Source organism: Populus euphratica, unplaced genomic scaffold, assembly GCF_000495115.2.
Source record: "Populus euphratica unplaced genomic scaffold, PopEup_1.0 scaffold2.1, whole genome shotgun sequence".
NCBI lineage: Eukaryota > Viridiplantae > Streptophyta > Magnoliopsida > Malpighiales > Salicaceae > Populus > Populus euphratica.
Genome location: NW_011499846.1, coordinates 1,312,424 through 1,339,002, shown reverse-complemented (window position 1 = coordinate 1,339,002; position 26,579 = coordinate 1,312,424). Strand labels below are relative to the sequence as shown.

The 26,579-nt window shown below is 29.4% G+C and overlaps 2 protein-coding genes across 2 annotated transcripts; one reads left to right on the top strand and one right to left on the bottom strand.

Annotated features, from left to right (window-relative positions):
• Positions 1-9,390: 9,390 nt before the first annotated feature.
• LOC105129779 (26S proteasome non-ATPase regulatory subunit 14 homolog) lies at positions 9,391-12,401 on the top strand. Its single transcript, XM_011031991.1, has 6 exons — positions 9,391-9,620; positions 9,825-10,002; positions 10,089-10,170; positions 11,051-11,227; positions 11,311-11,478; positions 11,939-12,401. The coding sequence occupies exons 1-6, from the start codon at positions 9,479-9,481 to the stop codon at positions 12,128-12,130; spliced, it is 939 nt and encodes a 312-aa protein (XP_011030293.1). The 5' UTR covers positions 9,391-9,478; the 3' UTR covers positions 12,131-12,401.
• Positions 12,402-13,221: 820 nt separating this feature from the next.
• On the bottom strand, positions 13,222-14,539 carry LOC105129769 (probable carboxylesterase 2). The gene has a single exon (XM_011031981.1). The coding sequence runs from the start codon at positions 14,405-14,407 to the stop codon at positions 13,448-13,450; it is 960 nt and encodes a 319-aa protein (XP_011030283.1). The 5' UTR covers positions 14,408-14,539; the 3' UTR covers positions 13,222-13,447.
• Positions 14,540-26,579: the final 12,040 nt, after the last annotated feature.

Genomic DNA, 26,579 nt, shown 5'->3' with positions numbered 1-26,579 from the left:
TAATTTTATATTTTTATCTAATCATAAAACAAACAGGCTCTATGTTTTTTTTTTAATTGAAAATGTTGTTGCATGATCGTTACAAGAAGAGTTTATGTTTCTGTATTATCATTAAGCTTTTTCCATAATAAATTTTATCTTTATTTAATGAGATTGGACGATATATATATTTGTGTGTGTTTGTGTGTGTTAAGAACAAGTGATTTATAATTCGACCATACATACATTTCATTCTAAATCAACTAATTTTTTCAAATAAAATCTGTTATTCAATTAGATCAGGATTTGGTTCTGGACAGCGTAGAAAGATCATAAAAATCATGACCGGTGATGTAAGCCGTTCATAACTCGAATATTTATTTTATTTTTTCCTTTTCCGATGGAAAACACCTCAAAATCATCTTTACAGCCTCGAAAAAACAATTGGGGTGTGGCCAAATTTCCACAGTGATGGGATCAGTTTCGTTTCCGCTTGGTTATGTGTTCTATGGCTGCTGCGCTTATTTGTCAATGGCAACACGTACTAACTAGGCTTGGATTAATATTAAATTTAAATTAAAGAGCATTTTATATTGCTGCTGATGAAATCGACTGTGATGATTAAATTGATCGTTGCAAGTTGCGACTTTTCATTACATCGCCGTCCGTTTTAGCCTCTAATAAGTTTTATTTCTTAATGATGCCGTCGACTTCCTTGCTTCATTTTGCTTGCGTCCATACATGCACAACACCATGTCTAAAAGATGCTTTCAATCGATCGATCCAATAAAATAATCTCAAGCAAAGTCTGAAAATGTCTTAATATGGTCGTTCTGTTTTCGTAAGGCTATCGTATGATACTTCCAACACCACTCCGCGAACATCCATGTGCATTTTGGGACAATTTTATCTTCACAAGAAATTACGATAATCTAATTATGTGGCAAAGCGCACAAAGTATAACAACATCTCTCTTGTTATTTATATATCTTTACTTTTTAGATTCTATATTCAATGGCATTGTATTTTATAGAAAGATTATAAACTTTAATTATCATAATCCAATGAGGATTTTAAATATTAGTTCAATAAAGATTCTAATTAGTTAGTTAAATAAAGATTCTAAACACAAATTATTTTTTATTTAAAATACATTTTTTTAACCCAATTAGAAATCTTTCTCCTACCTTAACAAAGATTTAAGAGAATTCAACCATGTAGTATAACCAATATAGGTTTTTCAGCCTTTATATATATATATATATATATATAAAAGGCTGGAAAACCTATATTGGTTCTTCTATTTCTAAATTTACATTAATTTAGACAACTTATTTTTATTTTTACTCATATCAATATTTTATTCTGAATTTTGTTTTTAATTGGTCCTTTCTATTATAAACAATGTTAAATCGTGCCATCAAAAACCAGGCCTAGAATACCATAAAAAATGTTAAATTATTTACTATGAAAAATGTTAAATTATTCTTAAACTAACCGCATCAGAAATATTTTTTTTTTCAAAACACCTGGCTTTAATTAACAATTTATTTTTAATCATAAATATTAAACTTGGCTTGTTGACATGTTAATTTAGAAATTAATCTGGATTGAATTTCAATTTCAATTAATTTTAATATTGATTAAGCAAAACTCGTTTGTCTTAGAGGATAGACTATAATTTAGTAAACTTAATTAAACCTGGTGCAAACCAAAAGATTTTTCATGAAATAAAAGAGATTATTTTGATAAAAAAAAACCCAAAATGACCCCAAAATCTGTGGATTAACAACCCTAACCCGAATCCTTTACAAACCAGGTTTCACCCCTGCAACTATGTTATCGGTATTTCTTTTTTGTTTGAGGAACGTGATGTGATTCTCTATCTATTGATTGAATGAGTCATATTGGGTTGAAGTACTCCATAGGACCAAAAAGACGTAGACTGCATCAATTAAAATTTAAAAAAGACTATGCTTTTCATTAATCCGATGGGACGAATTAAGGAGGCGCTCTATAGATTAATTAGCATTTAAGCCAATTGCATTTTGTTCCTTCCTCTCGTGATTACTTCACCTAGCTACTTCTGCTAAACCTACAATTCACGTGTAGTCTCACCTGCGAGTCTTTGTTACTTATATTATACTTAAATTTCTATCCCTTTTCTCATGAAAACAATTTAATTTAATTTTCTCCCTGCAGGGTCTTTGCGATCTCTCTTGCACTACTATATATGCTGCCAAAGACGTCAAGGATTTTTGCCTGAATCAGTGTCTGAAGATCTTTCCAAATGGATTAAACTTATAATCTTTTAACTTGTATACAAATGGATTTAACTCTCTGACTTTGCCTGAGGGTCCTTGGTTTCAAAATAATAGGCAGGGAGGTAAGTTGGGACAGTTGAAGTACCGATGCATATATCAAATAAAAGGGCATCCGTGGATGGGTCGCTCTTCGTCTGGAGAATAAAGTGGTATGTCCTGTAAGGATATATATTTTGTTAAAAAAAATATAAATTATATTTTAAAATTTTATTTAATAATTTAAATTATTAGATTGAAATGATTTTTTAATATGATATTAGAACCCAGTAGTTATGAGTTCAAATCTTATTATTTCTATTTATTTAATAAAAATTAAATACAGATATTATAAAATTATACAAGTTTTAAATCCAAAATCTTTTCATTTAAGAAACTATATTAAAAAATAATATTATATTTTGCATATTGAAACAATTCGTTTCTCTAAGTAACACAGAATTCTAAAGAGTTGTGTTTGTATATATAACGAACCCGGTAGCTTGAAAAGATTGTTGGCTGAAGGCGCTTGATGTCAAAAGTTGGGATCACAATGTTTGTCATGGTCTGGTGCCGGCGTTTATCTCCCAATTTTTCCTTGACAGAAATTTGCCATCGTATTTTGGTCCTCTCAAACTCTTGATAGTTAGTATTTTCCAGCAGAAGCCAGTGGAGACCTATTGCCAGAGAGTATACAGTTAGTATCTAGACATTTGAATGACCTGATGTACTATATTTAACGCATTATTATGGCATTCGTATCTGGGATTATTACCCGTCCTGGGGGAAGATTTCAGGGCAGTTCTCAAGGTATAAGTCATTGATGTCTTTGGCGGCAAATAAAGGGCGGTTTTGCTCATTAGGGGCAGCTAGCATAGCAGTCACGAGGCCACCAGTGCTGGTGCCTGAAATCACATCAAAGTAGTCTGCAAGTCTTGCGTCTGCACCATCCAGCTTCTACAATATGAATACCAAACATACTAGTCAGTGATAGGAGATGAAATTACGGAGTATTTTATACCTGGAAAAAGACATGGCAATTATATAACGATATAAGTAAACTATTATCCTGCACGCAAGTGTGATATGTTCTTATTCTATTCTATTTTATACCTCAAGTGGAACAAGGAATCGTTCCCTTTACGTAATTTCTTATTCTACTCTATTTATATTATCATCGTGAGCTTGCACCCGCATAAAAAAATGCATGATCTTGCAGGTCTATTTGACGTGCAACAATACGTCCTTAAAGAGACCGATTTCTAGACTACCTGAAGCTCGGACTCTAAAAAGGCAAGGATAGTTCCTGGTATTGTTCCTCTTATTCCACCTCCATCGAGATAGGAAAAGATTTTATAGTTCAAAAGGAACTTATGTTAGTTAATTAGAAACTTGATATTATTTTTATCTCATAATCCTTTTATAAATACAATGCAGGATTTTACATTAAATGTTGAATATTAATGAAGAAAAATTTGAAAATGCTATTTGCTTTATGGTTTTTTTAATAAACTCTCGATAATTATATATATATATATAAAAAAAATAAAAAACTGGAAAGGGCTAAATGTTGAAGTGTTTAGTGTTTTAAACACTAGCGCTATTACATAAGATCAACGTGGACACTTGTTGCTCACCTAAACTATACTCTGCAGCCTTAAATGGGACAAGTTCATAAGTCCATTGTTATCCTTTTCAGAACACAACCAAAATCCGAACCATTACAATATTCGTTTCGTTCTGCTCAAACTACTCATGAATTGCGTAATTACTGGTCCACGTACTTGACCTTTCTTCTTCCCCACGACTGAAAAAATGTTAGAGTATCACCGTATTGCCACCTAACTCCACATTATTAATTAATTAATTAATTATTAATTATTATAGAAGGTAAATGTATAGGAAGTATTACATGCACTACTATAATGTTGTCATTTCTATCTTAATTATTATATATTACCCTACATGTATAAATAAAAAGAATAAACTAAACCAAAGGTTAATACTTCTAATTACTCTCAACTTTAACAATAATTAATCAACGACTCCTCACATGTTGTTAACATAATTTTTGTTTTTATTTTTATTTTCATGTTTAGCAACAAATTTATTGAAAATTGAATTATGTTATTTATTTTTGTTTCCGCACAAGAGGTTACCGTAGTCTTGAAATAATATTGAGTTGGTGTTTTTTACAATCATCTATTTTTTTTAATTATATTATTAAATAAAAAATAATTTATCATATTATTAAATAAAAAATATTTTCAAAGAAAAATATAATTATTATGAATTAAGTTTCATAATTTATTTTGATTTGTTTTTTATAGAGTCATCACGGTCTTAGAAAAACATACTGGTATTGGATTGATAATCGGTTTTTTTAGCATCTATTTTTTTATATAATATTATTAAATAAAAAATAATTACAAAAAAAACATAATTATTTAAAATTAAATTTCATGATTTATTTCAATTTAATTTGTAATAGGATTATTGTGATCTCAAAAATATATCTCGGTATCAAGTTGATGCTTTGTTTTGCAAACATCTATTTTTATCATATAATTAAATAAAAACAATTACAAAAAAAAAAATTATTAAACTCAATAGAGTTTATGACCTAACCTAGACTGAACCCTGGATTGATATAATGCATTGTTATCTCATTATTTTTTAAAAAAGATATCATTTTTAAAATAAATTTATATTTTTACTAGTCATTTAAGTTTTTTTTAACCCAGCAAGTAGACGGGTCACATCAAGGCAACATCTATATAATTTAATTTGAAGTTTAAGCTAATCAAGAAATATAGTTAAGAGATTTCAAGTTTCATCCACTAAATTAAATTTAATGATACTATAAAAAAAAAAAAACATTTCTTCATCTAGGCATTATCTTTTCACATGTAAAAAATTTCAGTCTCGTCAGAACATAGCACGCAAAATTATCTAGTTTCTCATTCTATAATGGCAGTTGAGATAGTGACTTTACTTTTTCAGCCAAAAAAGGAATAAAAAGTTGTATAAATTACACTACTATGATATTATAAATTGCTTGATTTTTTTGGTTTTTGAAAAATACATAGTTTGGTAAAGGTTTTGGAAAAATAACATAGGATGGAAAAGCATATGGAAAATAGTACAGTTTGAAAATAAATGTGTTTCTAAATATTAGTTTTGTACACAATTGTTATTTTTATTGTTTAGTCAAAACCAAAATATATGCACAATGCAAATTAATGATAAAGAAAGATAAAGAGGATAAGCTTACGTGATAGGAGAAAGAAATAAAAAAATTAAAAGGGAAAAATGGGTTGTTGGAGCTTCATTTTTTACACTTTGATATAGTTAAAAAACATTTTTTTAATGAAATAATTCTAACCATATCTTTAAAAAAAACATAAAAATAATTATATTTAGTTAGAAATTAATTTAAGGTTAAAGTAATTTAAAGGTTTTGATTAAGTTAATTTGAAATTAGAGTATTTTAGGGTTTGGTTAAAGCACTCAACTCCAACTCTTAAATAACTTAACTCAAAATTAACTTCGAATCTTAATATTAAATTAACTCTAAACAAAATCCCTAAACTATTTCAAACCCTACTTTTTAAAAAACTTGTTATTTCTCAAATATTTTTTCAATATGTCTATCAAATTGTTTAAAAATATTTTTTTAAAAAAACATACCTCTTAAATTTAAAGAATTTTTTTGTAATATTTATAAATATTATAATGATCATTGTAACATTTTAAAAAATGATTTTGTAATTTACAATTCTTAAGATTTTAAACGCTACCACTGTCATGATAGACCTGAAGGTCAAGATTTGTTGCCTTCTGTTTTCTTGACAGGTCAAGATATTAGCTTCCGATCATGGATGCAGCATGGACAGAGGAAATGGGTAATAAAGGACTGAGAAATATAGGTCCTCGATCGCACCTACTTGTTAGATCAACGCTAGCATCACATTCTGACGCGGATAATTTTTCTTTTTTGAGAATTATTTTCTCTGTGAATAAATTCTTCAAAACAAAATGATAAACGAAATTATCAAAATCATAAACATAATCATTTTATTTTTCTATAAATAGTGATTCAGATTTTTAGGGGTCAATTTTTAAATAATTACTTTATAATAAATACACCCAGTTATTAAAAAAAAATTGAAGGTCAAACAGCAGGCACTTAGGAACCCTGGAGATATTCTTAGGGGTCAATTTTTAAATAATTACTTTATAATAAATACACCCAATTATTTAAAAAAATATTGAAGGTCAAACGGCAGCCCCTTAGGAACCCTGGGGATGTTCTTCAAAAGAAAATGACAGACGATATAATTTACGATCAAGCAGCAGCCATAAAGGAACCCCTAGGGTATCAAAGTCTGGTCTTCATTTGCATCAAATGAAGATGTATTTTTGTTTATAGGAGCATTGTTGTCAAACACTCTCGACGGTAAAAGATCAGAATGATTAAATTATTATATCAATATGTTTTTATCGAAACAATATTTTGTTTTTTTTTTAGTATTTTGATTTTTTCTTGCTTAGCACATTATGTGTATAGGCAATTTTTTTAATGTGTATTTAGTATTATGATATAAGATACTCTTTAAAAGGATTTTTTTTTGCTTGCCGAACATTTGGATTAAAACATCTACTGGCCGAGCATATTTTTTTTAATTCAGAAACTAAAAGGAAAGTCTTTAACACAAACATTATCATTTATAGCTTCTATTTTAAAGTATTTTTTATAAAAAAAATTCTTTAAATTAATATTTGTTTAGTATTTCAAATATTTTAATATGTTTAAATCAAAAATAATTTTTAAAAAAATAAAAAATTATTATTTTAATACATTTAAAAAAAAAGAGTAAAAAACACTAAGACTTCCAAACAATGTTTTGCAACTAGTAATAAAGATTTTAACATAAATATATACTGCACTGCAATAATGCAATATATGTTTCCTCCAGACCAATAACAACATGCCATTTGCCCACAGTCCACAATCCACAACTCCACATTACTCGTCCTGTCATCCATATTTTTTTAAAAGATAATTTTTGAGATTGACGGTTCAGTGGCTCACGGATTCCTCTACAGTATTTATCAACAGTAGTAGGCGGCAACGATCTTTAGATTTCAGAGTTCAATCTTCGACTCTTCATCAACAAACAACAACTCTTTACCTCTCTCTCTTTATTTTCATCATCAATGGCAATATGACATCCTCTTCAGTCTTCACTCTTCATAACAGCGGCAACAATCTCTTTTTTTTCCCTATCATCAATAGTTTTTCCTTCAAACTTTAGAGTTTAGTCTTCAGCTTGTTGGCTTTTTCTTCACTCTTTAGCACAAGTTGTTCCCCGATCCCCTATATCTTTCTGGTTTTCATTGTCCATGATTTTGAATAAAAATTATTCCTTTTATAATGTTATGCTTGATGGAATAATTAGTAAGATGATTTTGAAGTGATTAGGTAATGAATATGTAGTAGAATTTTTGAAGTGATTTGCAAATTTGATAATGAATTTTTATTCAAAAATTCATGCTTTCATTTATGCTCTTTACCTATTTTATGCTCTCTACCTCTCTTTCATTTTTTTTATTGATGGCAAATTCAGTAAAGGAAATATGTTAAACTGTTCATAAATTCATGGGGAGGAAAACATTTTCTTGTTATATTATGATGCTGCTGGTTTATTTATTGGTAAAAATTGCCTATTGTGTTTCCAAAGGTTGCCTTTTATAATGATCCGGAATTTAAAAATTATCTGAAGATATTTGATTAATGATTCAATATTTTCATGAATCCACCATCTACTTGATTGTCCATATAACATGCAATTTGCAGATTTTAATCTAGGTAGTAATATATTTTAGGGACCATCATGCATGAATTTTAATTGTTTAGTTGTTGAATAAAAATATTATAGTGAGTTTTGTTATATTTAGAAAGTAATAACTTAGATTTATAAAATATAACTGGAGCAATAATTCAAGAGAGATCAGAGGATAATTTAACATAGCAAATTTGGTAGACATATGTATAAAAATTATTTATAAAATTTTTTATTTAAATTATATATTTTAAAATATTTGAACTATATATAAATTTTTTTATAATTTCATAATTTAAATTTATTTTATATTTTCTTACCGAATTAAAAATAACATATCATTTGAATGATTGAAAGAAACATTGCTTCCGCGTGGATTCAAACCTGTGACCTTCAGTATTGCGATTAAAGCCATGGCGAGTAATTGATAGAAAGTGATTAATAACCTGGTTAACGTTCTTTAATATTTATATGAGAATTAAACCAGGGGCTAACGAGTCGTTATAACCATTTAGGTGGTGGCTAAATGATAAGAACTTGGGACTAAAAGATTTGTTTTCTTTGTGGTCTCAAGTTCGAGTCCTTCATTGTTCATATAATGACTACTAGAGGTCTATATGATTGTTAACTTTAGGATACATGAAATTAATCATGGTGCATACAAGATAATCCGAATACCCATATTAATTAAAAAATAATAATAAGTCGTCAAGACCATGCAATAGATAAGATCATGATTTAAAATAAAAAAAAAACAAAGAAAAAAATAAAGAATGAAAAAAAAAAAACATGGTACATGTAACATCAACATATGTAGCATCATAGTTATCAAATTCAACATGGTTCATTGAGTTAGTTTACTAGACAACACTTAGTTTAAAGTTAATTAAGGCAACATCAAGAGAATTTCTTTTAAAAAAAAATGAAATAGCATTGTTTTTATAAAAATTATTAACCTAAATTAACCCAATAATCTAATAAACCAGGTATATTTTCAGGTAAGTTCTCGAGCTCGGTCTGACAACTACGGTTGGCACCGAGGCAAGCTTGAGACTTTGGTCCTCGAAAGTTGAAACCGGGCAAAAAGAAAAAAAATCCTTTCATACAGGGCCAAATAAGCCTTACTTCTCTTCTAGCCCTTTACTTGAAAATTTAGGGCCTGATTTTAACCCCGCAAGTATTGGAGACGTAACGAGCCCATCTAGTTTCAGGGCCCATTCCCCAAAACTATTAATTATTTAACCTTTCAAGGGCATAACAAACTAGCAGTCTCTGTCTTGCTCACAAAGTAAAGCTCTCAAGAATAGTTTGTGTTTGGCTGGAGAGAAAGTAATCCCGAAAGCGAAGAAGGAAATGTCAGGTATGGAGAGACTACAAAGAATGTTTGCAGGTGCAGGAGGTGCGTTGGGCCATCCACCACCAGATTCTCCAACACTCGATTCCTCTGAGCAGGTCTACATCTCCTCTCTTGCCCTCCTCAAAATGCTTAAACACGGTACGGTTTTTTTGCAAATCCAAATCCAAAATCTATAGATATAGCATATTTCAGTTTTAGGGTTTAGTTGTTAGTTCTGTGTTCATTTGAATTTGAACCTAGACTCTAGGGTTTTGGATCTGAAATGAATTTAGGGTTTACGGTGTTCTTGTTGAATATTTGAGGAGTTGTTAAAATTGGGTTTTTGTATGGATGTGAATATAGGTAGAGCTGGGGTACCGATGGAAGTTATGGGTTTGATGCTTGGAGAGTTTGTGGATGAATATACAGTTCGTGTTGTCGATGTATTCGCAATGCCACAAAGTGGTACTGGTGTGAGTGTTGAAGCTGTTGATCATGTGTTCCAGACTAATATGCTTGACATGCTTAAACAGACTGGAAGGTATTATTTTTCTTTTTCCTGTCAATTTGATTTAGATGAAATTATGTTATTTTTGGATATATTTTTGTTGTTGTTTGGTGTTGCAGGCCGGAGATGGTTGTGGGGTGGTACCATTCACATCCTGGATTTGGCTGTTGGCTCTCTGGTGTTGATATAAATACCCAGCAGGTTTTGCTTTATGTTTAGGCGTATAGACATAGCATTGGTATTCTTAATGCTTAGTGTCATTAGTGAACTTTACATTGATTTTACAGACTGTCCGAAAATGGATTATTAGATTTAGCCATTCAGTGATAATGGGATAGGATGACTGTACCTTATGGTTCTGTGAGCTGTCACTTGGAAAGAGAGAAAAAGTACTGCCTAAAACAGGATAGCTTGTCCAATGTGAACTGTGATCACATGGGTTATTAAAAAAAACCTTAGGAAATTGTGGATGATGCTGCTTGACATGGATATAAGAAGCTTGTTGATAAGAAATGACTGGGGACTATTGTTTTGTGGAGTGCCTTGGTGACCTGGAAGTTTGATTATTCTTCAAATGTTTAACTTTTTATTTGTTTGTCCTAACCAATAGGATTGTCGCCCTGTTTGGCATTTGAACCTTAAACCTCCAAATGTTGATAAAATGCTTACTTTGCCATCTCATCTAACAGTCTCACAATTTTAGCATTTTTAAGTAGATGCTAAAAATCATAATGCCCTCTCCTGTCTTTTCTTCCATTCTTTTATGGATATATACATGTCCAATTTTGCCACAAATTGTATCAGAACAAAATTCAGGTGCTGTTCTTTCAGAATGCTCTTTGTCTGCTTATATAATTTATTCACTTCAGTTTTGCCACAATGCTGAGACTATGTTAGTGGAGGCAAGGGTTTTTAACAAATATGGCATTTAGCCAATGCCTTGAAGTTAGTCTTTCTGAACTAGGATGAATTCTTAATTGCAGTATTTTTTTTTATATATATGATTGTTGTTTGTTTCAGTATTGTAGCTGCATTTTGTTGCTATCTGAACTGACTGGTTTATCATGTTTGATATTAACAGAGTTTTGAAGCTCTGAATCAACGAGCTGTGGCAGTGGTCGTGGATCCAATCCAGAGTGTTAAAGGAAAGGTGGTAATTGATGCATTCCGTTTGATTAACCCACAAACAATGATGCTTGGCCAAGAACCACGGCAGACAACTTCCAATCTTGGGCATCTGAATAAGCCATCTATTCAAGTAAGTGCATAACAAAACTGTTCTTTTTCAGCAAGCTTTTTTCTGTTGCATCAAGATCTGATATGGTTACTTGAAATTTCCAGGCGTTGATCCATGGATTGAATAGACATTATTACTCAATAGCCATTAATTACAGAAAGAATGAACTTGAGGAAAAGATGCTTCTTAACCTGCACAAGAAGAAATGGACAGATGGTTTGACACTTAAGCGGTTTGATACTCATTCAAAAACCAATGAGCAGACTGTTCAGGTGAGCAAGTTTTATGGGAGTTTCTTTAATCTACGTTTTGTTGTTTTTAATGTCTTTTCAATGTGTGGGAGAGGGTGCTCGTGATTTTCAGTGTCCTATTGTAAATGATCATGCATCATGAACTCCCCATGTTGGAGGTTAATTCTAGTTGAGGACCATTGCAAGTAATTATGACTAGCATGCCATTACTCATCTAACATTAGTGCATTGCCATTTGTGGATTCATAGCTTGTATTACTCATCCCATATAGCATCCCATTCCATTACTTATCCAACATTATGGCAATTGCATCCTGATGTGGTAAACCTCCGTTAACTACCTTCTTATCATCAGGGCAATGCCATTAGAATGTTTGATTGCCCTTTGAATGTTTGTAGTCTGGTAGTTATTAGTTAAATACATTAATATCCATTTTCCCAGTCCTGTAGGGATTGATCTTGATATGTCTTGAAATCGCAGGAAATGCTGAACTTAGCTATTAAATACAACAAGGCTGTGCAAGAGGAAGATGAGCTGCCACCTGAAAAGCTGGCAATTGCGAACGTGGGAAGGCAAGATGCGAAGAAACACCTTGAAGAACATGTCTCCAATTTAATGTCTTCCAACATAGTTCAGACATTGGGTACTATGCTTGACACGGTTGTGTTCTAGAGCTGGCCTTTCATTTCTCATTCTGTATTCTCTGTTTCAAGTCGAACATTCTTGGTTCATAGTGTACTTTTTGGTTTTTTGCCATTTCGTTTTTTGTTACGCTGTCCTGGTTGAGTTGTCATTGTGAATTTATGGAAGACAGTTCAATCATTTATACACTTGTGCTATCATCTGCTTCGTGATGTTAGATCGTGGGGTGCTCCTCCTGGGCCCCTGTTTGCATGCTGCTGTTTTTCTATTTGGTTGTGGTCGTTATAATTATGAAATCAAACGATGTTCCATTTCTTGGATCGTTCCTAGCTCGAACTCCTGTTAAAAGTTCACTACAGTGTAACGTTGATGAATTAATGACCTTATTTTTAACCGGTCTTGACTTTGACTTAGAATTAATGTGGTAAATAAATAATAAGATAATACATTTGAAAAAAATAAACACATAGGTTATAAAAATTAATAATCTTTTTATACAATTATAAGAGAATATATGACGTGATTGTTGTTTTTGAATGTATATTTGTACGAGTACATGAACTTCACGTTCTTTGTTATTTTGATGTTCTCCATAATTTATTGTCACTCAACAACTAAGTTATTCAACATCCAATATGTTATGATATTTCAATTTTTTTAAAAAAAAATCATAGAATAATGATAATTATAATACATAATATAATGATAATTTATAATCAGTAACTAAATAACATTTCTACAATCAAAATACATTATACATGTATTGAGTTTAATGTTTTGATAAAATAAAAAAAAAAAATATATTGATAAATTAGTTTTATATTAATTAGAGTATAAATTAATAAATTCTCATTGTTGACTGTCCTGCTTATCTTTCCATTGCCCCCAATGGCCAAGATTTTATTTTTCTGACTTTCTTTGCTAAATATAGAAAGAAACCAATTGTTTTCATATATCTATCAACCATTGGTGCTGCAGCACAAGTGGAAGTAATTTATGGCTTTGGTGCTGCGATAAGAGGTCTATTTCAGAAAGACTTTTCTATAGTCGTCGCAAGTAAATTGACAGAGCTTCAATGGCAGCCGTGCAATGAAATGCTTGTCTACGAACTGGCTGGCAGGTGGGGCATTATTTGCTTTGTTTATTTGAAGGCGCGATTAAAAGCATTAGGCAGGTTACAAAAGCACACAGGCAGCCACTGGTGAAAGCAAACTTCTGAAAACTAGCAATGGAATGGAAATCATTATGTGAATCCAAATATAGATTTGTCTTGTTTTACAGCATAAATTAAAATAAAAGAGTAGTCTTTTTCCACAAGTGAAAGCTCTGCTCTCTACAGCAGGATCCCTATGTTTGGTTGATGAAAGAAGCCAGACCCTTGAACATGCTCTTTGCATTCTCGCAGTCAGGATTATGGATATGGAAGACGTGATCTTCTCCTTGTATTTCCATAAACTCGACGGTTCCTTGCCACTCGCTGTTCACCATTTTTTCATAATATAGCCTTCCTCTGTCCCTTAATATGTCTTTCTCTGCAACAATAACAAGCAGTCTTTTACAAGCAAGACTCTCTAGACTTGGGGATCCATCTGCGAATGGGTTAATAAGAGGATCATCGCATCCTTTCTCTGATGGGCATACCAACAACCACCAGTTGTCCACCATTGATTTCCTCGCCTGATCTGTTACTTCTACGCCAATTGGATCTTTCCCCCAAAAATAAGGAAAGATCATAGCGATGGCTTGAATTTTTATCTGATGACCCAGTTCACAGTCCTTAAGTTTCAATGCGAAGTGATGTGCCACGTTAGCACCACAGCTATCTCCTGCCAAGAACACCCGTCCAAAGTCGACGTAATCGTTAAGCCATGCTTCGCTGCCACCATCTTCCTTGGCATGGGCAGCCACCCACTGAAGCGCAGCCCAACAGTCATCATATGCTGCTGGGAGAGGATTCTCTGGGGCTCTCCTATAGTCAACTGAAACAAGAACGATGTTAGCCTCAGCGACTAGCCTGTTGAGGCTGTTGTGGTACTTGGGATCAGCGGCTGATGAAATGAAAAAACCTCCACCGTGATAGTAGATCACGAGAGGAAGCTTCCGGTTGCCTTTTGCTGAATTGGGACGGTAGAGCCTGGCTGAGACACCAGTTTCTGGTACGATCACCGTGTCTTTAGACAAAACTCCGGTTTCAGGATCTAAGCCAGCATGAGAAACTTCTGTTCCTGCTAGTCTCTCGATGGTTCCATCTTTGTACACCCGAAGGAAAGGAAAAACGTATCGAGCTATTTCTTTGCTCTGATCCATCTGAAAGCAAGAGAGAGAGAATGGATGCGCTAAAGGAGATCTTTTGATACCAAAAGACAGTGATGACTTTAACTTGACAGAGAGAATGGAGCCCGTTTATATGGGAAAAGCTGGGACCACGTTGCGATGGATCACAGTACTGATTTAAAAAAAAAAAACTAAAAATATTTTATTTTCAAATTAAATTGGCTGGAGAATAATTTTTTTTAAAAAATAAATTTTTAAAAATATAAATTATTTTTTAATATTTAGTAATATAATAAAAAATAATTTAAAAATATTTTTCAGTATTTAATTATGTTATAAAAAATAAATTGAAAAATAATTTATTAATATTTTAGTTTTTTTAAGTTTATTAAATAATGAATAATAAATTAAATTTTAAAAAATAAAATTAAAAAAATATTCAAATATATATATATATATATATATCTTAAAAATTTAAGAAATAAATTTAATATGATATTTTTAAATTTTTTATTAATATAATTTTTAAAAAGTATTTTCTGTTCAAAATAAAATAAAATAAAATATTTTTTTAGAAATTAAGTTAAATTTTTTTAATTAAATTTTTTTTTTAATTAATTTTTTTTTAATAATAAATGAATATAAAAAAAATTTAAAAAAAATCACATTCATTGAATAAACTAGGCCTGCATCTGGAATTAATTAATTTTTTAATAATAAATGAATATAAAATTTTTTAAAAAAAAAATCACATTTCATTGAATAAACTAGGCCTGCATCTGGCTTTTATTTCATATGAATATTTTAATTCTGTCGAACGACCTTTGCTTCCTCACTGGAAATTGAAGTGCCTTTTTCTACTTACGAACAAAAAATTCATATTGCATTAATTAAGGCACACATGGGGAGGCCAGCAGGATATCGTTGTCGTTAAGGTGACATCGACTCGTGGATGAAGACGGTGCTAGGGTGGTAGGTGGCTAGTTGAATAGACACTACATCTGTCACGCCACCAGCGTAACTTAATGACTTGTGAGTTCATTCTCTGGTTTGGACTCGTTTCATTTTAAACTATTTTTTTATTTTTACTTATCAAATTTAGACTAGTCCCGTTAATAGAGATTGGGAACACCCTTTTCATCTTCTAATTTTTTCCTGTTGATATTTTATTTTATTCTTCCACCACCTCACTTACAATTTCAGCCTAGTTGTTTAAAATTATTTTTTTAACATGAAAATATAATATAAACCCATGTCATAAAATTATAAATAATTTTTTAATTAATTATATATTAACAATTCTATCCAATAAATTAAATTATGTTAAAATCAAAATCAGATAAAATAAGTAAATAATATTATAATCAATGAATAATGAGAGATATAAATAGTATGAATCAATATATTAATAAAAAAATAAAAAATCTTAAAATATAATTTTTTAATATAAAAAAATCACTAAATTGTAGGAAATATATATCGATTCGATGATAAATTGATTATTTGCATCATAATAAATTCATTTTGGATTACAAGCTAATAAGCCTAGATTAATAATTAATCAATATAAATTTAATAATAAAATAAATTTTTAAATAATGTCTAATGCACAAAAAATTAAATTAAAAATAATTATTTTAATATATTTTTAAATAAAAAATAATTTAAAAAACAATATTTATTATGCTCCCAACACACTAGCACGATGATTTGTTTATGCGTTGCACCCTGTAAGTACACCACACAAATAAATAGACATTGTGTACATAATATCATAAAATGTTTTTTAATTAAAAATATATTTAAATAATATATTTTTGTATTTTTATTTATTTTCTATTCTAACACTTTAAAATTATCTAAAACCATCTAAAAAAACATTAATTTAATAGTAAAAAAACATTTTAAAAAATAAAACACAAAAACAAAAATTCATTAAATACCAGCAGTGCTGTTTTTGCCTTGACTTGTGTATTATTGTTATGATCCGGTTGATTAAACAAGGCAACCAGACACTTTGTCAACAGGGTGAAGAGGTCTTATTTATTGTTTTGGTTTTCTTTAAACAGCATGGCCTTTATTATTTTATTTTAGTGAGACAAGGACACCCTGTCCCTCTGTTACAACTACCACCACAACTATAATCTTTAATCTTATTCGGTCAAACAGTATTATAAGTCGGTCGGTCGATGATGCTTGCCATTTCAAGCATGAAACTGTACTCGGTCGGCTTCACTCTAGTTATTCGTTCCTTCATTCTTGGTAAGTAACTGATTATGAGATCATGTCGTTGTGTTTGCTTTGATTCGTGAGATATAAACCATACATGAGAAAAAAAAAAAAAAAACAAAAATGAATTTGATGGAGAATTAAAGCATAAAAATAAATTCGTTTTTTATATAATTTTAAAATAAAACGTACAAAGCTGCTAACTTCTTTGATTCGGGAGATATCAACCGATTTATTTTTTATATATAATTGCAACTAATTTATTTTTAAAAATTTACTGTGTTTTTAATTTATCCTTTATAAAATTTTCACCATTTTCAAATTAATGAAAGTATATCATGATAAATTTTGGTTTTATATATCTAAAATATCCCTCGTTAAAGAAACAAATGCTAGAATGTTTTAAAAAAGTTCGTTAACTATGGAATAGCCCAGAGATAAAGAAAGAAAATATTGTATGGCAGGCTACCACATATGAGCTAATCCATAATTAATTAATTAATTATGTTAAGAGAGTGGAAACGGCACATATCATACAAGTCACATGTCACATCTAATGGTCGAAAGTCATGTTTTATTAGCATTAATTATCGAGAACAGCTTTTCTCTGACAGGTTGTTTAAAATTGATGATTCGCTGATTATTTAGTATTTAGGTAATAGTTAATCGTATATTTAGGTTAATATTTCTTTATCTGAAGCTTAGACAAGGTAGTCCGTTTAAATGAGATTTAAAAACTCTCCATCTGTAACTTCAAATAAAAAATTATAATTAATAAAAAAATTAATTCTAAAAAAAATTATTTTTATTTTGATATAATAAATACTTTAAAAAATAAAATATGAATACTTTAAGAAAAAAAATTGTGAATTATTTATTGGATGATTTAAATAGTATTTATAATCCATAAACTTTGTTGTTTTGATGGAGTGAAGGGGTTGAAGAGTTTTTTTTTATATAGCATTAATGAGAGAAAAAAATTTTTTATGCATCATTAAAGAATAATGAAAATCATTGAAAATATTGTAAGTTTTGGGAAAAAATTTATGCACATATAAATATAAATATAAAAAGATGAATATTTTTTACATGAATAATTCATATTAAAAGTTTTATGAATAACTAAATGAAGTCTTATCACCCTGACACGGGGTCTATAACAAATAATTCATGTTAAAAGTTTTATGAATAATTAAATGAAATCTTATGACATTGACACGGGTCTATAACAACTATTAAATCAATTAGGCTTGGCTAGTAAAGATAGGTTTATCAGCTCATCAAACTCATGTTTGTTTGGACTCAGCTGGTTGAAATTTATAGCGCTGAGTTTAGCAATTTACCAAACCTAAATTTATCTAGATTTAATATATGACTAAACTCAAGTATATTAGATCTAAAATCTTATCAAATTCATACTTAGCACATAGCTGACCTAAGTATGTTGGGTTTGAAATTTCACAATAGCCATATTTATTTGGGCTCTATATATGGCCAACTCTGAATATGCTGGGTTTCTCATCTCACTAAATTCATATGTATTTGAGCTGAATGCGTGACTAAACCCAAAGATATCAGCTATGGCAGCTCGTTAAATCCACTCTTAGCGCAACACTTGGCCTAATTCAAATATGCTGCTACCAGACTTGTGCTTGTTTAAGCTCCACACATGGCTAAACCCGAGTTTGTTGGGTTTAACACCTCGTGAAATGCACGCTTACTTGAGCTCAGAACACGATCGAAAACAAGGACGTGTGGAATGGGAAGCGACCCATTTGAGAGCAGCCTGTGAATCTTCATATGCAGCCGGGATAGGGTGCTCCGGAGCTTTCCTATGGTCAGCAGAAACAACAACAACATTGGCTTCAGAGACAAGGTTTTGTAACTATGGATAGGAGAAGTGAATGGCGTGCGGGCAACAAAGGCTCCTCCGTGGAAATAAACAAGGACGGCAAGTTTTTCGTTCGGATCTGTGATTTTAGGTAGGAATAGGCGAGCAGTGATGTTGGATTGTGGGACGACTACAGTATCTTTCGATGAAACTCCTGTAATGGGATCGGTTGAAGGTGGGATAAACACTGTGGGTATTAATCTCTCCACATGGCCATCCTTGTGAACATGGAGAGTCATTGGTAGCTCAAAGACTACTTCTTGTTTGCTGGACTCCATGGAATTTGGAGAGAGATTGAGAGGGAAGCTATGGTTGTTCTCTGTACTTCCTCTTGTCTTCTCTATTCAGTTTCAACCTGCTCCGTCAACAAAAGATGGAACTTTATGGTTGTTCTTTTCTCATGCATGTCCTTTTTTTCTTTTTCTTTTTTATCTTGCTTTGATTTTATTTTAATCCCTGCTGATCAACTTGCTTCCTTACTGGCAATGGAAGCGCCTTTTTTCTGCTGATCAACAGGCAATTCTTGTTGCGTAAATGAAGTCACATACTGGGAAGCCGGCAGGACTGATTCTTACATATATTTTTTATATAATTTGCAAGCAGGTATATGCAAGCAAAGAGTAGTCAAGATGTGACCGGCTCGTGAATAGAAACGGTGCCCCGGTGGTCGTTGTGCAGTTGCATAGTTATTAATGCTTATTAGGTTAACTTCGCGGATTAATGATGCAGAGACTGATTCGAAGTTTTACTTTTAAACCTTCATTATATATATATATTTTTAATATAAATATTAAAACTAATTTATATATATCTCAACTAATTTCATAAAATTTAAAATTAATAATTATATAATCTCGTGAATAGAAACGGTGCCCCGGTGGTCGTTGTGCAGTTGCATAGTTATTAATGCTTATTAGGTTAACTTCGCGGATTAATGATGCAGAGACTGATTCGAAGTTTTACTTTTAAACCTTCATTATATATATATATTTTTAATATAAATATTAAAACTAATTTATATATATCTCAACTAATTTCATAAAATTTAAAATTAATAATTATATAATTTTTTTATAATTATGAGTAGATTTGAAGTCATAATTATTGGGGATCAAATTTTCGTTGAGCTATCTTTCATGATATTTTTTTATATTAATATAATTAAATATAGATGATCATGGATGTTAATTTATGGTATAGTGAGTTGATTAGTGATTTAATTAATTTGATTTAATTTATAATCTGACTTATTCGATTAACCTTGATTAGATTTAAACAATTACCACCTAATTACATTAAAAAAGAAGAAGCTGAGAGCGTGAAAACACTACAGTCCAAGACATGTAACTGTAGATTGGGAACATTGTTTTCATCATGGTGTCCCTCATTTCAAAAATCAATGGACTTGTTGGTGGGATATTGGGGTATATTAATCTTTTACTTTTTTTTGGCACAGTAAAATTATTAAATTAACTTTGGCTATAAAAAACAAGGAATTAGCATTAAAGAGCTTTTTTGTCTTTTGCTTAATTTTAAACAAGGTTAAGTTGCTTTATTACCCTTCAAATTAGAAAAACTTACCCCTAGTTTATGGTACTTTTCTCTTTTAAATTTATTTATTTTGTAATTATATGGTTTTATTAGGGGTGATAGGGTCATTTGCTAGATAATAAAAATATTTAAGAAAAAAATTAAGGCATATAAACAGTAACTATGAGTTTCAAACAACACATATGTTGTCATCTAATAGTTAAAAGCTTATTTTTGGGTTGACGACTGAAGTATTTCAACAATCTTTCTACATTTTGATAGCATTTTTGATTTAGTTGTCTCTAGTTTGACATATATACCTCTTTTTTTCTTGATTTCAATGTTAATTTTTAAAGTTTCAAAACAGCTTTTTTGATTATGTTTTTTTTTTTCATGATTTGATTTGTCTATGTATTTTATATAAAATAATTTATGAAATTTAATTTTTTTTTAACTTCATCCCACATGGATTTTTTACATCTCTTAAATTTAGTCTTTATTATTTTAATTTTTATTTATTTTATTTAAAATATATTTTTTTACAATATCATTCTCCTTGAGTTCCTTTTTTCCTATCAATTTTTTTTATTTTTTTTCTATTTTATTACCTTGAATTTTTTTAACAATTTCATAATTCAATATTTAATTAGTAGAATATTTGATCTTTTAATTTAGTTTGAATCTATAATTTAACAAATTATAAGTTTGAGAGATTAACCTAGATTTATAAGGTTCATTTGAGTTTGCTTAGTTTTTTTTTTTACGCTTTCTTATTTATTTTCTAGAATTTTCTTTTGTTTTTTGTTTTTGATTTACTATGAGATTTTTAAGTTGTTTTGAAAATAATACAAGTTACCTTGGTGTTCTTTTTTTGTCTTTGGTAAATTTAGCTTTTTTAAAAGGAATTTTGTATTTAATTAAACTAAACTAATTGATTTCATCCATAAATATTAAATTGATTAGATGCTAAGTTTTTTTATTGAAACTTAATTTATCGCAGGTTTAAAAGATTAATCTAAATTTAAAAGGTTCTATTTTTTAATCCTCTAGCATTTTTTTGCTTTTATTTCCTCACTCTCTATGAGATTTGTTAGTTATTTTGAAAAATGACACAAGTTATGTCAATTTTTTTATAGTGAATTTAGCTTTTAAAAATAATTTTTATTTTTAAATTAAATTAATTGATTAAGTACAAATATATGATACTCATCTTCACAAGTTTTTAATTATTTTTTTTTTTTGTTTTCCAAGTTGATATCATGATAAAAAACAAATATTAAGTTACATAAACATCTATTTTTTATATAAAACGAAATTAAGCCAGACTAGCTACTCTTAACTACTCTTGCTTGCATATGCCGGCTTGCAAATATATATAGAACTATATTTAAGAGTTAATTCTTCTGGCTTCCCTGTACGCGACTTAATTAATGCAACAAGAATTTCCTTTTGATTCGGTAGGAAAAGGCATTTCAAATATTAGCAAGGAAGCAGGCTATTCTCTCATCTTGTCATATTTTAAATTTATTTTTTTAAATTATTAATTTAAATTTTATAAATATCAAACCCATTAAAAATTTATATAATTATTAACTTTAAAATCTATAAAATTAATTAAGATATATATAAACTAACCGGACATCTACGTTAATGAAAAAAAAAACTGAAAAACAAAAAATAAAATATTTAATACTTAATACATGTATAGTAGAGGTATATTTTTAAAAAAGATAAGAAAATGATGGCTTATTCAACATGTTTTTGAATGAAGAGGAACATGGTTTGACTCGGTACAGTACATTTCAAGACAGCTTCCTATATATATATATATATATATATATAAAGGTATTTATCATGGTGTGTCTTATAGTTTAACTTGTTAAATTTATAATTTAAATTATAAATTTTATCAAGTTTAATAAAAAAAATTAAATTATTTTTTATTTATATAATAACAAAAATATACACTCAATATCAACAAAATATTAAGATATTTATTTAAAATTATAATAACTTTATTTAAAAAAAATAAAAATAAATCATGAAAATCATTTAAAAAAATAAAAATAAATCATGAAAATCAATTCAAAGTTAACCAAATTAAAAGAAAAAAATCAAATAACTAAAAAACAAAAAAAAAAAATGAACCACTGGACCTCTTTATTTTTATTTTTTCACCTTTAGTAATGATTAACTCTTTATTATTATCAACTTGTATGGCAATATAATATTCCCATACACTCTAGAAAATTAAAAGGGAAAAACAGGTAACTTCTAGTCATTGAAGTTATATGGAAACCTTCTGGATTCATAATCTAATATTGAGAAAAATTGCAAGGGGATAGGATAAAAAAAAGAATTAATAAAAAGAATGAAGGCTGAAGATATTGGAAAAAATAAAATGAGATGGCCAGAGAAAAAGAGTGAACCACTGTGGGATTCGGATTGGCACCGGCTATAGTACCATCAGTTTATAAGTCTGTTTTCTTTACCACTTGATGGCAACATTTCTTTTGACTATAAAATACACGTTAATAATTATATTATACGGTTTGAAAGTAAGAAGTAATTCACTTTTCATCTATAAACAATGAAGTCCTATAAATTTTTCTATTTCCATTAACTTTCCCAGCTGTTTTAGATGTATTTATATAGGTAATATATCATGCCTTTTGGGTTAACTCCATGACTATGATACAGATCCCGATTCAAAGTTTTTGTCAAACTTTTTTCAAATTAAACCTAAATGGTTTTAATTATGAGTTAGATGATATATAATTTGATTGATTCAACGTTGGTTTTTAATCTAATTCATTCGGCTAAACTCAACCAATATTTTTTTTAACATCGAGCAATTCTTTCCATAACACATATAAGATATATGAAAATAAAGAAATAAGCACTGTCACTGTTATACTATACTTTAAAATATATGAAAAAGAATAGTAAATATACACAATAAACATAAAACATTTATACTATAAACAATTGTAATATCATGGAAGCATTGTTTTTGCTTTTTTTTATGTAAAAAATTATTAAATCGGAGATGATCGTCAAATCCAAGACTATTATATTTAAATTAGTCGTGCAAACACAAAAGATTTGGATCTCATTTAACTATTAGACCCAACTGTCTTGTATTTAGTATGATCATTAAATCCAAGACTATTGAGTTTAATTTTTAAATTGATCATTAGATTCGACTACCATAGATGTGGCATGGCTATTGAGTTTGGTTTGATCGTTAAATCTAGAGATCAAAATATTTTAAAAAAAATATTTTAAAAAATATTAATTTAATATTTTTTTCAAACTAAAAATATTTTAAAATATATTTAATAACAAGCTTCCAAATACATCCTAAAAATATTTTAAAGCATATTTAATAACAAGCTTCCAAATACATCCAAATTCAAAGGAAACAATGAATTATTACTTTCTAAATATCAATTTATTCACATCTTCTTATTAAATATCTAAATGATTTTTGCAGGTTATTCTAGAATATTTGGTACACCAAACATTTTTTAGTGCATAAATGAATGGTTATGTTGACCCAAACTTTTTATTTAATATAAAACAATTCATTGATCCTATTATTATTATTATTATTATTATTATTATACTGGTTAAATTTGTGAATTAAATGAACAGTGGTAGTTCAAGAATTTTCTCCTCCATCCTTTTTGCATTCTTTTTAATCAAATTCATAATTTAAATAGTAAATACCTTGTCCCACAAGAAAAATAAAAGTAAAATTTATTTTCAAGCCATATTAGAAGTCTCAACAAAGTTCATTTGATTTGTCTTTGGAAACAAATTATGAAGAATAAAAAAGGATTGGACAATCAATTCATTTAATTTGTTAATGCAATTTGTCATGTTATCATGGATGATGTTTTTATCATTCACAGAAGGCTATTGAATTTGATTTGGTGTCAAATATAAAGTCTTGGGTTTGAAATTGCTGTTAGATATAAATCTTAGGTCAAAGACTATTAGCACTTAAAACACTTCAAATATTTTTAAGATTTTTAAGATTTTTTTATATTTTAAAAAAATTATTATTGATCAGTTGCGAGACGCAAATAAATATGTTAGTTAAGATTAATAGAGTGTTCGGTATTGAGATTTTTTCTTCTTCTAAATTATTATTTATCTTAAAAATGAAATAAAATAAATGTTTTAAAATGTTTTTTGATATGTTTATATCAAATATTAAAAAAATATGAAAAAACTTATGTTTGGAATTGTGATGCAAAATGCTTTTTAAAATAGTTTTTTGTTTGAAAATACATCAAAATAATATTTTATTATATTTATATTTATATTTGATATCAGTGCATCAAAATTATTAAAAACTACTAGAAAAATATCAATTTAATATATTTTTAAGCCAAAAATACTTTTAAAAATTATATATAGAAAAAACAAAAATAAAAGCACTCTCTAGCACACCTTTAATATATTTTAATTGAAAAATACTTTAAAAAAATATCATACATCACACACTTAAAATACAACTGAACACACACTTAAAATACAACTTCACCTTTTATATCCACGATCTCTTTCACTTTTAGCCACCTATTTTTTATGATTTTCAGTTATTAGTTGTTCAGTATTAATTCTATCTTATAATTGATTTTAATTTCTAAGTAGATCTAATAGATTTGATTTGATAATTGAGTGTTTTTGTTTGGAATATATATATATATATTATGGAATTCTTTTGATTTAAGCATCATCATTTACCAAATTTATTCTCGATTTTAAAAAACCTATTCAAAGTATATGCGAAAGAGAAATGTGTTGATGATATTAATTTTTAATCAGGCAGTTTTGAAGCCAATCACACCATTTTTTGAGTACTTTATAAATGTATAAAAATCTGTAATTTTAATGGATTATAGAACTTGTTTATATTTCTTTAAACTTCTCGAACACTAAAATCGAGTAAATAATATTGAAATAATTTTATTTTTATTGAAATCTGAAATTTTCAAACCGCACAAAAAAGAATTACCATGCCACTACAATACATGCCAATAATAATAGAAATAATAATTTTGCTTGGCAAGTAAAACATGACAAATTTTGGCAGTTTTTTTTGTTTTTCTAGAACTTATTTATTATGTTAGGATACTGGCATGTAAACCTTATAAGATAAAAAATAAAAAAATAGGATAAAATGAAAAATAAGATATAAAAATTTACGGGGTTCATCTAATTAGACTACGTCCACGGATAAATAAAGAAGGATTTTACTAAGTAATGTAGTAATTACAACCTCTCTCAAGTAATAGTGTCGCACCCTCGCGAGCGGAGCGCGGCGTCGCGGCGACCAATTGATTGATTTCGGGGTCTGTTAGTTTTATTTTTGTGTAAAAGGGAGTCGCCACCTAGTATTATGGTCACTAGGAAACCTAACTGGTCTTTCAGAGATTCTAAGGCAAGGGACTGGTTGCGTAAAGGGAAGGTGTAATTCAAAAAAAACATGTTAGGGTATTGGCCGTATGCAACACACAAAAAAAAACATTTATATTTTTTATATAAAAAAAAAAACAGGTCACATTAAATAACCTTGAAGCCTCCAAACATATTCCAAAATAGCATAAGGAAATAGATAAATAATTCAAGACCTTACTGACAAAATATTTCATTTCAAACAAACCAATCAGTCCACACTCTGCATGATGTCCTCGGCAGTGAACGTAGTGCCCTTCTCTTTGTCTCCAACAGCATGTCCCTCTGCCTTGCAATCCAAAAGAGACAGTGAACATAGTGCCCTTCTCTTTGTCTCCAACAGCACATCTCTCTGCCTTGCGATCCAATTGAGACTTCCTATCCTTGTCAAGCCTCAACTTCGTGAAAACAACCTAGGACAGATTGATACCGTCATATTCTGCCGCTGGGGGCCAAATGGAGGAGAGACCTGGCAATTCCTATTTTGCGTGTGTGAAGGCAGTTGGACCTGCAGCTCCTTGTATATTGGTAACTGACGGACGAAAATAGAGATACTGAAGTGGACGAAATAATTCAGCTATGTGCTGCAGGTCTCAACGTTTTTTTTTTCTGCAGAAGATGAAATGGAAAGCCAAGCTCACGTTGTTGTCAAGATTTAGGAGCAAATCTCCCTCTCCATCTTGTCTTTTTGCTCTCCTCTTTGCTCACAATAAACCCCCCGAATGAAACAAAGAGAATCCCTCTATTTACTGTTTTTTTGGTCCCTCTTTGCTGTGTTTAATTTGTTTTGCCTCTTACTCTCCGGTTTTCTCTTATTTTTCTGCCCTCTCTTCGCCACTCTTTTTTTTCTCTCCTCTCCTCTTTCTTTTTTTTTTTTTATGTCCACAGATAAATAAAGAAGGATTTTACTAAGTAACATGGTAATTACAACCTCTCTAAAGTAATAAAAAAACAACTATTTAAATAAGAAAATAACAATTAATAATCTTTCTATAATAGAAAAAAACATCTCACTTACTCTCTTACAAATACCTTATAATTTTATTGGATAATTTTTTCTTTATAACTCTTTTTTTTTTTTCATTT